Genomic DNA, 14,905 nt, shown 5'->3' on the forward strand with positions numbered 1-14,905 from the left:
GGAATTTTATTTATGGATAGGTTTAAAAAAATGGTCACTAAGGGCCCTTCCAACTCTCATTATATGATTCTATGACTTGCCCAAGCTGATGAAGCTACGTATCAAAAGTGAAATTTGAATCTAGGACTTCCTTACTCCAAGTCAGTACTTTTTATCTCCTGTGGCATTATGCCTTCAAGATGTTAGTTAGAGAAAAATAATATCTAAAGAGATAGGTAAAATTAAGAGACAAAAAGCTGTGCTCCCTTCCACATGTGGTCTGCCCAATCATTAATTATCCCATAATGAAATAACTTTACATTTATCTGTGTCCAAGAGGTATCCCCTCAGTTAAATGTAAACTCTGCAAAGATAGGGACTGTTTGCTTTTCTGTTTGTCCCTAGCACCTAGCATAGAGCCTTGCACATTGTAAGGGTACTTGGTAAATGTGTGTTAAACTGAATTGAGTTAGAGAAATGAGCAGGTATTAATGTGGAAAGTTGATGAGTTCAGTTCTAGACAAAGGATTATGTTAAATTTGAGGTGCTAGCAGTACTAATTATTCAGGATTGTGAGGATCAAATGAGAAAACTTTTATAAAACTCTTTGTGAATTTAAAAGTCTAGAATATACTCAAGCTCTATAAATAGAGGACTGGAGGCAATACTGGGAAAAGTTGAATACAGAGATCTAGATATGGGTAACATGTATGAGAGAATAAAGAGAACAGAACCATAAAACCCCTGTTTTAGGCATGGGAGTGAAAAGAGGTTAAATGGTTACACAGAGAAGATTGAGAACATAAGTAACTCCACATAAAAGCAGCACCAAAAAGGTGAGGGTGTTCCATAACCTCAGACACTGTGAAAGCTTCAGTCAGGTAGCCTCGGGACTGGTTGTATGACTTTTCTGAGGATCAACTTAGCTAAATTCATAAAACACCATGGGATAAAATGCTCATTGGATGTTTGGACTCTCAATATCCCCTTCACTGGTGTCTACTATTGCTCTGAGAGAGGAAATTGAAGTATCTTTGGGGAAGGAGAAGCATCTGATTGATGAAATCATAGTTGACTGCAGTATCAACTTTTAACATGAATGAAAAATTTGCTTATTCTGGTCCTGCAGCATAGATTTTAAAAGGTCACATATGAATTTTAAAATATTATGCTGCTTTAAATAGGAAGTTTATTTTCTGGAGAAGATTTAGCCTTTCAAATATGTGGAGGGAGGTGGATTGTTAAGTATAAAAAGATGGTATTTTTTTATCTCTTACTAACATCATATTCCGGTTTCATTGTGGTGTGGAGGGATCCTAGGTGAGACTGCAAGTTTTTCCAGGTTTTGCCAAGAAGCAAACATAGTCAGGATGAAGGGGTAGAAAAGAGGGGGGGAAAGAATAAAGGAAAAATGCACAGAGAACATAAGAAAACCTACAAAGAAGCAAAAAAAAAAAAAAAAAAAAGATGGACAGCTCTGAACACAATGTGTAGTATTTACAATATAGGCTTTCTTGATATGAAAACTTACTTTTCTTAATAAGAAAAATCTTCTGCTTGTGCAAATGACAATTTTTCCCTTTTTAAATTTGTTTTAAATTAAGTAATTAAAAAGAAAAAAGAAACGGATATAGTGAGGAGTCTTGGCCATTATGTGGGAATAACTATGTTTTAAAACATTTAGTTTTAGTGTTTTTTAAACAAACCTCCATTAAGACCTCCACTGTTTCATATTGGGACATGAATGACTTTAGGGTCATTGTTCCAGTGCAGTGCAATATCTCAGTATATACTTCCTATTCAAGTTAGCATACATTTATTAAGCATCTTTGGTTTGCAAAGTTCCCTGGTTAGCTCTGGGGATACAAAAATAGATTACAACAAATTCTTGTCTTAAGACTTCAGGTATGGATTCAACAATAGACTATATGTCTTATGTAGAGCTATGGTCAATCAAAGTTTGCTGTGGCATGTATCTTTTTGCTATGGCAATTTTAAAAGACCATTTGTCAACTTATAGAGGAGTTATAGTCTGTATTGATTGGGGAATACCTGTTCAACAGTCAAGAACACTTGAAATATTTCCTCTTTGCTCCACAAGAGAGTAGAAAAGGCTTAATATAGAAGAAATGATTTAGCTTGAATATAAGGAAATATTTCCTAAGGATTGTGAAACCCTGAAAATAAGTAGCAAAAGATTTTGTACACTCTTTAGGTCCTAGTTCAAGCCTCATTTGGTTATTATTTGGTCATTGATCAACTCAGAGTGAGTGTCACTAGTAGTTATTTCTGTTTTAGCCAGAAACTCTCAAGGGTCTTTCCTTCCAAGATTGCTTCCCACTCCCCCCCTTTTTTTTAAACCTAGCTTAAGGCATTGAATAGGCATTGCATCAGACAAACTGAGATGTAGGAAAGACCTATGCTTACTATGGCCAAAGTCTCCCACTACATGTGGGGCCATCTCTATGTCTTGCTGTAGGACCTAGATAGCTCTGGAAGAAAGAGGCTTGTGACTTTATACAGCCCTGTTTCATTTAAATCCAATTCACTACCTTTTTAAAGTCATGGTCCTCTTTCAGAAAAAGTAAGCAACCACCACAACAATAGCAGGCTTCTTTGATGCTGTTGCAAAATATAATAAAGAGAGTGACTAGAATCATACATACCTTACCATGAGATGCTCCAAGGAATCAACATTGATTGGATATGTTCCTTTTTGGGCATTAATTAAGAATTCAGTAAAATCGCTTATTTGGCGGCCATTTCTGCTTTCTTCAAACTTTGGTTTGGTTATTTTTTGGTACTGATATTTACCTTCAATAAAATCCTATTTTGATATCTCATTGTGACATACAGCAATCCTGAATTTTCAAAGATTTTACTAGTAGAATAAAGGTTCTAGAAAGCTCTTTCATCAAGCTAGAAAACCATTTGAGCCTGGGCCCATGGGCAAACTATCCATCTGCTTAAATTTGGAGAGAGTATGGTGATAAATGTTTAGAGATGTTAATTTTCAAAGGTCATCTTCTAAGTCAGGGGTTTTCACATATATATATATAGATATATATTATGTATGTAATCTATCTATCTATCTATCTATATATATATATATATATATGCATATATATATATATATATCTTAAATAGAAAAATACCAATGGCTCAAGGAAGTATTTATTTTTAAGACATAGCATTTTCTACATTTATAATACTACATTTCTGCCCAATACACTTAGAATCTGAAGACTTCCATTAAACTTCTAGTTCTTTTAGGCAGGGAGGCTTTGATCTCCCTAGACTCTGTGATCTAAAAGATCCTATGCTGTGTGCATGGTATTTTGAACTTTCAAACAGCATTTGTGATCCACAAATTCAAGGAGAAAAAATTGGTGGGAAAATAAAATTTGATTTTTTAAGAAACCATTAAGCTTTTAAGAAATAGTTCTGTCAAACTAAATAAGAATTTAAATGTAGAAATTCTGGTTTTCCATCATACAGGTACTTTGAAAAACAGTTTGAATTGTCAGAACAAACAAAGCTACCCATGTTTCTTCATTGTAGAAACTCACACACTGAATTTTTGGGTAAGTCAATAGTTTAAAACATAATTAAGAAACATTGCAGAAATTGTCTTATTACAGTCTTTTGTTGTTTTAATTCACAGACTTAATGAAGAAAAATAGAGACAGATGTGTGGGAGGAGTGGTAAGAAAAATTATTTTAATATGTGATGCAGTTGGTTAAGTATGTTCCTCCTTTATTTGAAGGCCTTTGCAAATTGTGGAAATCCTAGACTAGTTCAAAACTAGTAAAAACACATAAACCTAGTCTACCATATGTCATTAATTTATGACTATAGAATATAAAATTGAAATTTTCTTGTTTGGCTAAAAATTCAATGAGGTCTTTATAATGTTTTAAAACTGTCTGCTTTTGTTTTTCTCATCTTTTCATGAATATGACAACTCATTTACATATTTACAAAGTACTTTTGTAACAACTATGTATGGTAAGTGCTTATAGTCCTTATCCACATATTATAGTTGAGGAAACTGGAATTCTTTAAAATTATGTGATTTGTTGATGGCCCCCTGGGCAAGTAGTCAAGATCCCCTAACTCCAGGTTCATCAGGCTTTCCACTGGGCTATCTTCTTAATATTACTATAAGCATCATGTTTTATTATGAAAACCAGTTTACTTAAATTATTAGACTTGAATTTTAGTATTGGACTTGAAGTTGCTTAGTACTTACCATTCTAATAGGCAATCTCACTTTCTCTCTTGACCAAATTCACTTTTCACACTCTGATAGTAACATTTTAATACTAGCTGGGCATTTCTATTCTTGTTTTAAGTTTGCAAAGCTTTTCATTTGATCTTTACAACAAGCTTGGGAGGTAGAAACTATTATCATCCTTATTTTACAGATGTCTCCTGAAGCAGACAGAAATTAAATTATTTTTACAGAGGCTTATAGCAAGGAAATGTCTAAGGGCAGATTTAAATTCAAGTTTTTGCGACTGCAAGGCAAGTGTTGTAGCCACTGTGCCACCAGCTGCAACCAGAGAACTTCTAATTTTTGAGCACTGATGAATCATAAATAGCAAGTATACATAGACTGTGACTATACCACTTCTGTGCTAACTGAATTGCATAAGCATTAACTCAGTGCCTCTTGCTTTTCTTACATGTTTATTCAGATAATTAGTAGTTACATCAAATTACATATTTATTTCACTTACAGCTCAAGAGGGAATAGGTTTAAATCATTAATCATGCTTTGGCATGTCAATATATTAGAAAGAGCACTCCATTAGGAATTAGGGAGTTTGATCTCCACCCTGGTTGTGCTTACTACCTCACTCAGGCATGTCCCTACCCTCTCTAAGGTCCATTTATTTCAGTTTTACATTATTTGCTCTTTCAGTGACACTGCCTCCCTACTCATTCCTCAAGTGAGAGATTCCACACCTCCCAACCAAAGGCGTTCTCACTGACTGTCCCCCATGCCTGGAATGCTCTCCATCTTCCCCTCTGTCCGGCCTTGAAGTCCCAGCTTGTACAAAAGCCTTTCCCAATCCCCTTTAATGCTTGATTTAAGAATGCTTTATCCCCTACCTACCCCCTCTAGCCACCAAATCTTACTTTGATACTACCTCTTGCATCTTCCCCATCCTTTTCCACAGAGGTTATTTTGTTGTCTTCTAATTGGTCACCCTGGTTCTGATGTCACTTTTCTCCAATCTAGCCTTGATTTGGCTAACAAGCCACACAGATTGGATGGACCCTGTTGTTCTCTTGCTTTTGTGGGTGCCTCTAGCAGAGATGGGTTTGGGGGAGTTTTCTTTCAGCTAGTGGTATATTAGAAACAATTTGGGCAACACAAAGTTTTGATTTGATAAGTGATAAAACCAGTTTAGTAGTAAAAAATAAAAAATTTAAGTTATATATCAACTTTATTCATACAATAGTATCCAAGTGATAGACCTAGTCAGTGATCAAGTGTGATTGAGTTGAGAAATTTACTAAGATTTAACAGATCTATTCTCAAGAACTATGGGGTATATTGTTGGTCACACTACTGATTCAGCAAGGTAACACAGGAATATTACAGACTGTTTGACTTGAAGTCAGGAATACTTAAGTTCTGATCTTGCTTCAACATTTAGCTTGCTGGCAAGTCATTTAACCTTTTGCAGTCTAAGTTTCACATCTCCAATCGGGGTAATAACAGCACTTTTTTATGGTTAATGTAAAGATCAAATAAGCTGCTATGTGAAGTGCTTTACAAACGTTAAAGCTTCATATAAATGTTTGATCCATGTTTGCATCACCTGTGCTAGCTCTTAGCCTCAATTTCAAACATCAGAAGGTAGAAGATACTTTTACAGCTCCAGGTAGAGCCACACATTATCTAGGGCAGAGCCTCAGTTACCTTATCAACTGTTAAGTGAGGGGTTGAGGTAGATCTTTAAAGACCTTAATCTGATTCTTTATATTTGTTCTCCTTTAAGTGTCTTGTTCATATCTCCTTGGAGATAGTTTGGGAGCTGTTTAGAACTGCACCACCGCACAGTGATTTATTTCCTGGGATCTGACCTCTTTTTCTCTCTCTGTTCTATTGGTTTTTTAAAAGACTTCCATATTTTGGCTCCTACCACATTGACCTGTTTGCTGTTGGTTGACAATCTATCCCCACCTCATGCCTTTGCATGATCTGGAATGAGCTGCCTCCTCACCTCTGCCTCAAGAATCCCTAGCTTCCTTAAAGCTCAGTCAGTACCACCTGCTACAGGAATCTGCTTGATTTCTCTGAATTACCAGTGCTTTCTCCATGAAAACCACTCTGTTTATAGTTTGTATTTAATTCTCATTATACACTACATGCACAATATATGTGTGCATGTGTACATGTGTATGTATTTTCTGTGTATACAAATTTGTATTCCTAATACCTAGTATATTGCTTGGCACATATAGAGTAAGCAATACATTAACACTTGTTGAATGACTCCCTCTTCGAATTTAAGGTTCGTGGAATTCTAAAAGTTCTATTTTGGTTTTTTAAAAAAAATCATGTTGAAGCAACTTGTAATACTATTAAGTGTATATTCATATTTCTTTTGTAAAATTTTGTTTTTAAGAAATTGAAAGAAACCAGTATTTTCATATATGCAAATTTTGATTTTAGGTACATTCATTTGATGGCACAAAGGAAGAAGCAGCTGCATTGATTGACATGAATCTTTACATAGGGATTAATGGTTGGTAAGTTTAGGATTAAGCTTTTAAAATAATTTATACTAAGATTCCATAAATCGTTTTAAAGTAAGCTATTCAGTGATAAATTATAAATGTATGCATGTTCAATTTTTGAAAGTTTTATTTTTAATTCAGTTGATTTGAGGTATCCTTTGGCTTAAAGTCATTCATTATGATGTATTTATTAATGAGTAAGTAAAGTGTTCTACTTGGAGTCAGAAAAGAACATGTGATTTATAATCAAAACACAGCTATTCCCCCATTTGTGTCATTTGAACAAAAAATAGTTTCAATCTCTCTGGGTCTCTTTTTATCATCTGTCAGATGTAGGCTATTGGACTAGACTGCCACTAAGATGACTCTGAGATCTAAATCTTTAATCCTAAAACTTAGGCTTCAGTTCCACTTCTGATGCTTAGTTGTGTGGTTCAGTCTTGTTCCCAGGACATTTGACCCTTTAATTCCCCTTGTGACTAACATCTTCTGCCAAATGGTTATTTGAGGCCAGGAGTGTACTTATAGTCTGGGACTATGGAAAACATACAACTACCTGGCCCATAAAAGAGTTAAACAAGCAGATTATAAGTTGTTCAAAAAGATTTAACTAGCTTTAATTACACTGTAAATAAGGACAAGTAGGTGAATAGAGCACTGGGCTTGGAATAAAGAAAACATCTTTCTGAGCTAGTTCAGATGTGACTTCAGACACTTACTAGCTGTGTGACAGCCTGGGCAAGAGCCTTAATCCTATTTGCCTCAGTTTCTTCATCTGTAAAATGATCTGGAGAAGGAAATGGCCAACCACTCCACCATCTTTGCCAAGAAAATCCAAGAGAGGATGAGAATCAGACATAAGTGAAAAACGACTGAACACCTCAAGTTACATTGTAAAAATTAGACTCCTATCTTTCTCCTAAGTGTTGAAGGTTCTTAGTTTAGATTTTTGTTTAGATTTTAGGTTTTACCGATTGCCTCTTGTGATGCTAAAGTAGGGAAAAAAGATATGAATAGTACTGGCAACTGCAACCTGTAATGAAAGGGGATTTATACTACTTTGGGAATGAATATCATTCCCAATTACAAATAATCCTTTCTTTATTGAACTTTACATAAATTTTAAAAAATATTTTTTAGCTCACTGAAAACTGAGGCCAACCTAGAAGTGTTAAAGTCAATACCTGGTGAAAAATTAATGATAGAGACTGGTAAGTTGGCATTTTGATTCTGACTTCTATTGCTTTTAATATTAAGACTTAAAGAAAAAATTAGGAAAATTATTTAATACCCAAGGTTACTGTTAAAATATAACTACAGAATAGCATATCTCCTGAAGCAGCATGGCACAATAAAGAGAACTTCCACCCAGGAAGACTGGGACCCAGATACCACTTTAAATACATGAAGTTTGTATGAACCAACCTCAGGTCAACCAGTGAAATCACAATATAAACCACCCCCCAAACCCCAATAGTAACCCTAGGCATACATGGTAAATATTCCTTTTTTTTAAAAACCACATGCCCATATGAAAAACTAAATGCCTTTATTCTGCTACTAATTTCATATTTTCAGGTAATTGAGGATTTTTTTCATATGCACTTTAAAAAATGAATTATAAGGTGGTTTTAAAAACTTAACCTATATTGGGCTTACAGTCAAGAAAATAAAATCTTTTTGTTTCATTAAAAACCAAAATTACAAGAATGCAGTTTCAGCAGATCAAAAAATTTCTGCAGTACTCTTCAGTGAAAGAAAAGAGCATCATCTGTCATGGAGCATGTTATTTTTAAATATTTACTAAAAACAGAAAGGTTAAAGTATCAAAGTGTTTTGTCATAAGGCAGATAAGACCAAATGATTAGTTAGAATTAATCAGAAATCTTGCTAGTAAATTCCACAACAAATGAGAATAGAAGCTAAAGATATATAAATATATATATATATATACACATATATATATACACATATATATGTGTGTATATATATATATATATATAATAGCAAGGGGGGGATATCATGCCTGAGGATTTAAAAAAAATTCCTTTGCTCAGGTATTGAATACCACATTTCAACGTTATTTGTATAATATGTAAGTGATTATTATTTATTTAAGATTTCTCTATTAAAACCTTATTATAATATTGTGGGTTCAAGGCTGGGTTAGTAAAGCACAAGTTCTAGACACAGTGGAAAGAAGTTCAAAGGCTTATCACCGGGTTGAGCCATAAAATTGATAAAAATTATCTGTGTAATAGCGTGATTAATACTTGCATTGGTGGAATTTAAATACTAAATTACAGATTTTTCAAATATTAATTAGGAAGCCTAGCAGACAATTGATATAATGGATAGGTCACTGAATGGGAGTTAGGAAAATCCCTTTGGTACAGATACTACTGCCTCAAGATGCTAATTAATGTGTGACACTGGACAAGTTTCTTGCCTTCTCTTAGCCCTTTTCCTCTCTGTAAAATGAGCATTAATAGCAGCCTAAATAATTCTACTTCATAGAATTTTTGTGAGGATCAAATGAAATAGTTACATATATAGCTTTGTAAACCTTAAAGCAGTATAAAAGTTATAATTCTTAATAAATTATTGATAAGAGATAATTGCCCCTAAGAGATAATTGCCCCAATATTTCAAAGACCCTTAGTGCTTTGTGCTTATTGGGCTTCTTAATTTTTATTATAATCCAAGTTATATATTTTCTCATTAAATGTTTTATTGTTTTAATATTACCTTTTCTAAGCTTATTGTAGAAGGTAATTATTTTAAAGTGTACATGTTCAAAAGCAAGGTTACCTTCTAAACTATGAAGTTGTTGAACAATTAATGAAACAAAATCTAACATTTTCATCTTTTTTTTTTTTTTTTTTTTGGATACCACACTAGATGCTCCTTGGTGTGGAGTCAAAAATACTCATGCAGGAGTAAAATATGTAAAAACTTTATTTCCCACAAAAAAGAAATGGGAAAGTGGGAATTGTGTGAAGGACAGAAATGAACCTTGTAATATTATGTAAGTATAATCACCTGTATTGGATAAATTCAGCTATTAATAGGACAGTAATATGTACTTAATAATTTATCATTTTTAAGTGAGAACCCATTTGGATAAAGAATAAACCTAGAACTCTTATATAAAATGGTTAGGCTCAAACAGTAACATATTTTTTAAAATTTGCATCTCAATTTTCAAAAGATCTTGAAGAGGAGCAACTAATAAGTCATGGGATTCTGGTTAATGTAATATAGTGATTCAAAGAGGGAAAAGAAAAAATTAACTCAAATTTGTAGTACAAGTTTACAAAATATGCTTTATACATATATATGTATGTTTATGTTCATTTAAACATGTAGCACATATGAAAATCAAATGTTGAGTTGCAATCATGTCACTTACTATGTGACCTTTTCCAGTGATCAGCTGATATATACTATATGGTGCATCATTTTTCATTCCACAAAGCAACTAAAAAATGTTGTGAACCTCCAAGATAATTTAATATGCTACATAATATTTTCTATAAATATTTACGGCTTAAGGTGCCATTAAAGAATTTTTAGTTGAAATTCTTGGATTGTCATGAATCCCCCAACAAATGATAACCAGTAATGCGGTGGAAAGGCCACTGGATATGGAGGTAGAAGACCTGGGCTCCAGTGCCACTTCTGCCAACTTACTAATTATAAGCCATTAGTCACATCATTTCTTTGGGCCTTAGTTGTAACATGAAGGACTCCATCTTTTTCAAGTCCCTTCTAGGAACCCCAATAGATAAGCTTATTTTTATTATAAATGAAACCAGAAGACAAAGTTCAGTTCTATGAGACGATGCTGTATGGCACCTTCTAGGAGAGGCACGTGGTTCTTCGTGGGTAACAAACTGAAAGAGAAAGCTGCCAACCTCATACTCAGTATAAGCAAATAGATCATCACTGAGATAAGTATTGCTCATATATACTAGAAACTTTTTCAGGAGTGAAACACAAAAGTTTTCAGAAGCTTCTAACTTAACATGTGCCATGATTAAAAAGCTTCCAGTCTTGGAATTTTAGGGAAAGCATTTGTTTTATCATAACAAAAAGCTTTAAAGCCTCTTCTCAAATAAGGTGCATCCACATACATTAAAAATTATACAGTAATCTTTAACAGATTTTGCAAGAGATAAATAACCAAGTACCATCAATCTGTTGTTAAGTATCAGTATTAGATGAGGGAAAAAAATAGGGAAGAGAATTCGTTTTAGATGGTTTGGCAGCTTCTTGACAGATATGCTATGCAAAGTTCCTTATTGAGGGCAAGGTTCTTTAGTTATCTCTGATACTGATGACAGTAATACCTAGAACCCCAAAATACTACAAGTCTCCTTAATCAAATCAATCATTATTCTAAAGAGGTTGACCTAACAGTCTGCACTGAATAAATGAAGTGGCTAAAAATTTATATTACCCAGATTCTAACATGCAACCCATTGTACGTTACCAGATGAACAGTGAACTGGCCCCAGCATTGAAAAAGATCAGTCTGGCTCTCATGTGCAGCACTTGGAACAATTCCAAACTCTTTGCCTCTGTAAAGGCTCTTTTTGACATTTTTTCAGTATTAAAAAAAAAAAAATGACTGCACTTCATTAAACTATTTCAGAATAATAAACTGTCAGTAATCCAAAAACACGTGCTCAGTCAACAATTAACAAGCATTTAATTAAGCACCTACTATGTGCCAGGCACTTTGCTAAGTGCTGGGTATATAAAGAAAGGCAAAAGACAGTTTCTGCTCTCAAGGAGCTCACAGTTTAAAGAGAGACAACATGTAAATAACTATATACAAACAAAATATATACAGGGTAAATAGGAGATAACAGAGGAAAGACATTTGCATTGATAGGGATCCAGAAGGGTTTCTTGTAGAAGTTGAGATTTTAGCTGGAACTTGACGCCATGGAAGCCGATTTAAGGAGAATATTCCAGGCTTTGGAGACAGGCAATGTAAAAGATCCAGAGTTAGGAGATCAGTGTTTGTGCAAGAAACACAGGGGTTTGAGAGGGATTAAGGTATGAGAAAACTGGACAGGAGATCAGGTTGTAAAAGCCGTTGATGACCAGTTTAAACTTAATCCTGGAGATTATATAGGGAGCCAATAAAGCTGGTTGAATAGGGAAGAGACATGGTCAGATTTGTATCATAGAAGATTTGGCAGCCGACTGGAGAATGAATTAAAATATGGAGAAATCTAAAGATCAGCCAGAAAGCTATGGACTGTGGGGTGAGGAAGACCTGCACTAGGGCACCAGCAGTATCAGGGGAATGAAGGAGCCATGTAGGGAAGATGTTAGAAGCAAGTTGGCAGGCCATGGCAATAGATCCGATGTTGTTGGTAAAGTAGTCAAGGATGACACCTACATTGTGAGCCTGGGTAACTGGGACGTATGATCCATACCCTCAGCACTAACAGGGAAATTAAAAATGCAGGTAGCTTTTTGGTGGTGGGGAGGGGTTCAGTTTTGAACAATTCAAGTTTAAAATGTCCACAGAACGTTGGGTTTAAGGTGTCTGATAAGCAGTCATGGAAGTTAGGAGAGAGATTAGGCTTGGGCTAGTTCTTGATGGGTTTTCAAATGGTCTCCAGAGTATTTATTACTGGTTAGAGGCAGCTAGGTGGCAGTTAAAGAGTGCTGGGTCTGAGTCCTAGACTCTTCCTAGTTGTGTGATCCTGGGAAAGTCACTCAACCACTGTCTGCCTCAGTTTCCTCAACTGTAAAATAGGACTAATAGCAGCACCTCCCTCAAAGGGCTGTTGTGAAAAATCAAAACAATCAATGCCTGACACACAGTAAATCTGTATGTTAAATTATTCCCTCTCCCCACCCCCATCCTCTTTTTAATTACATGTTTGGACCAGAACAGGGAATAAAGAATAAGTGGATGACCACGGAGGTGATATGTTATTACCCCACCAAACAAAGAACCAAAAATAAAAGCCTTTAGTATGATGACTAAGGGAAATTATAAGGGAATTAACAGAAAAATCACTAAATATTTAGAATTAAAAGGATAGTATTAGAGAACATCAGATTCAATCCTACTTCTAAAAGTAAAGAAACTTGAGGCCCAGAAAGATGAAATGCTTGCCTATAAGTCTGCATAATTCAACTCCTGAGTAGAACTGAAACTAGGACTTCTAGATTATATGCCTGCTGCTCTGATAAAAAATGCACAGAATGAGAAAGGAGATGAAGTTATTCTCTACACAAACTTGTAAAAAGCTGGATCCCCACAATTGAGACTAAAAAAGCTTCATCATACTTAAAAGAGTTTATACCATTTTAAATGGACAAATCTTCCAATTTCAGGGATGTGTACAAGCAATTTATGTGGAATGCAGCAAACCAATTTTGGTTTCATTTCATTTAACTTGGCATAACTAGTATATACATAGACATTGAATTTTGTTTTTCCCCAAGTTATATATATTTTTTTCATACTGTAACAACAATCACAAAACTTTAACCAGGAAATCATTACTATAGTTTATACCAATGACAAAAATAGAATAAATGTTGGGGCAATTCACACCTCAAATGTAGTTAAGAGTCTCATATCAAGCATTTGTTCAGGCTAAGTGCTGGGATACAAAGACAAAATGATAAACAATCCCTCCCCGCCCCTTTTGAGTTTATATCTTCAGGTTCCCAAGCTATTTAAAATTATAGTTTTGTGAGAGAATCTGACTTGCATTGGGCAAGACTGAAGATGAATAATCTTCTAAAGTTATATATATACATGGACTTCTCAAATACTTAACTACGTAAATCCCAGTTCAAAGTTTATCATATTTGTAAAGGGATTGTGATTTATGGAAACATCAGCTTTTTGACATAAGCTTAATTAAAAAAAAAAAAAAAAAAAAAAAAAAAAAAAGCCTTTACTCAGCAGTTCCTTCTAGAAGAGGGTCTGTGAAGTCAAAAATTATTTGCATTTACCAAGTTGTTTTAATTTCTAATACAGTAAATAATAGATATAACCCACATAAAACTTCTTTTAGGAAAGCCATAATAAAGAGGTCCTGAGACCAGAAAGTTTGAAAACCACTGGATTAAATATATATAAATATATATATATATATACGATCCTAGCCCATATATGGTTATTTCATTATGAAGCCTGTGCTTTGAGTGTCATCCTTAAGGAAGAATGACTAAGACAACTAGAAGATGACAAACACTACTCTTTATCATAAAAAACTTTGGAAGGTGTACCAAAAACCAAGTAGTAAAACCCTTTACTAGGTGCTCCCATCTGCTATTTTAGTTGTGGTTCTTCCTAGTTACCATAGAAATTTTATTGTTTTGGTATTAGAACAATCTTGTTATCAAGATCAAGACAAGTTAAAGCTGCCTCGAGTCCAATTTCACTGGATTTCATTGTGTCATAAGATTATCCTTATGTAGAGACACATCAAATGATAAGTACATTTAGACCAAAAGTATGGGAATTGGTGGCACCAAGGGAGATGTCTAATAGAATGGCACAAAGCTTTGGACCTCACCATATTCTAACATTTTAGTGGTTTAGCATTTTTCTGTTTGAGAGTAGCTAACATAAAAGAAAGTATTAATGCACTGAGTGACAAATCAAGATCCCAAAAGATTGATTTGAGTGATTGTTCAAATGTAGGAAGATGAAATTTGACAGGGATAGATATAAAGGACTATTTTGGAGTTTAATAATAATTATACAAGTATAGGATGCAAGAGTTCAGTGAAAACTCAAATTTAAAAAGTTAACATTATGACCTTTGGCTATGGTTAAAAATTAACAAAACTGCATCCAAAAGGAAGAGATATAATTCTGTTGTAATTTGTTTGCCTTGGTTCAGCCACATCTGAGATATTAAGTTCTGTTCTTGGTGTGCTATATTTTAGGAAGAACATTAATAAGTCAATGGCCAGAGATTGACCGAGATGATAGAACTTAAAATGTCACTGGGGGTTGAACTGAAGGAACCAGAGATTTATTTAGACTCAAAAATACTTAATTTTATATTTGAAAGGCAGATAGAAAACGTTTAGAATTGTTTGCTTGCCCACCAAGAGCAGAAGCTGAATGCTTATATCAGTATGTTATAGAGGAAAAATTGACTGATCTGAGGCCTC

General features: G+C 34.3%; 1 protein-coding gene across 5 annotated transcripts in view; it reads left to right on the top strand.

Annotated features, from left to right (window-relative positions):
• TATDN1 (TatD DNase domain containing 1) overlaps window positions 1-14,905 on the top strand; it is a 51,414-nt gene that overhangs the window by 34,590 nt on the left and 1,919 nt on the right. For all 5 annotated transcript variants that reach the window (XM_074265941.1, XM_074265915.1, XM_074265931.1 and 2 more), the window contains 5 exons: window positions 3,478-3,563; window positions 3,644-3,684; window positions 6,672-6,748; window positions 7,877-7,947; window positions 9,638-9,764. In XM_074265941.1, coding sequence (XP_074122042.1) covers window positions 3,478-3,563; window positions 3,644-3,684; window positions 6,672-6,748; window positions 7,877-7,947; window positions 9,638-9,764 — 402 coding nt within the window. The remainder of the gene's footprint in view (window positions 1-3,477; window positions 3,564-3,643; window positions 3,685-6,671; window positions 6,749-7,876; window positions 7,948-9,637; window positions 9,765-14,905) is intronic.

This window comes from Sminthopsis crassicaudata, chromosome 1 (assembly GCF_048593235.1).
Source record: "Sminthopsis crassicaudata isolate SCR6 chromosome 1, ASM4859323v1, whole genome shotgun sequence".
Lineage (NCBI taxonomy): Eukaryota > Metazoa > Chordata > Mammalia > Dasyuromorphia > Dasyuridae > Sminthopsis > Sminthopsis crassicaudata.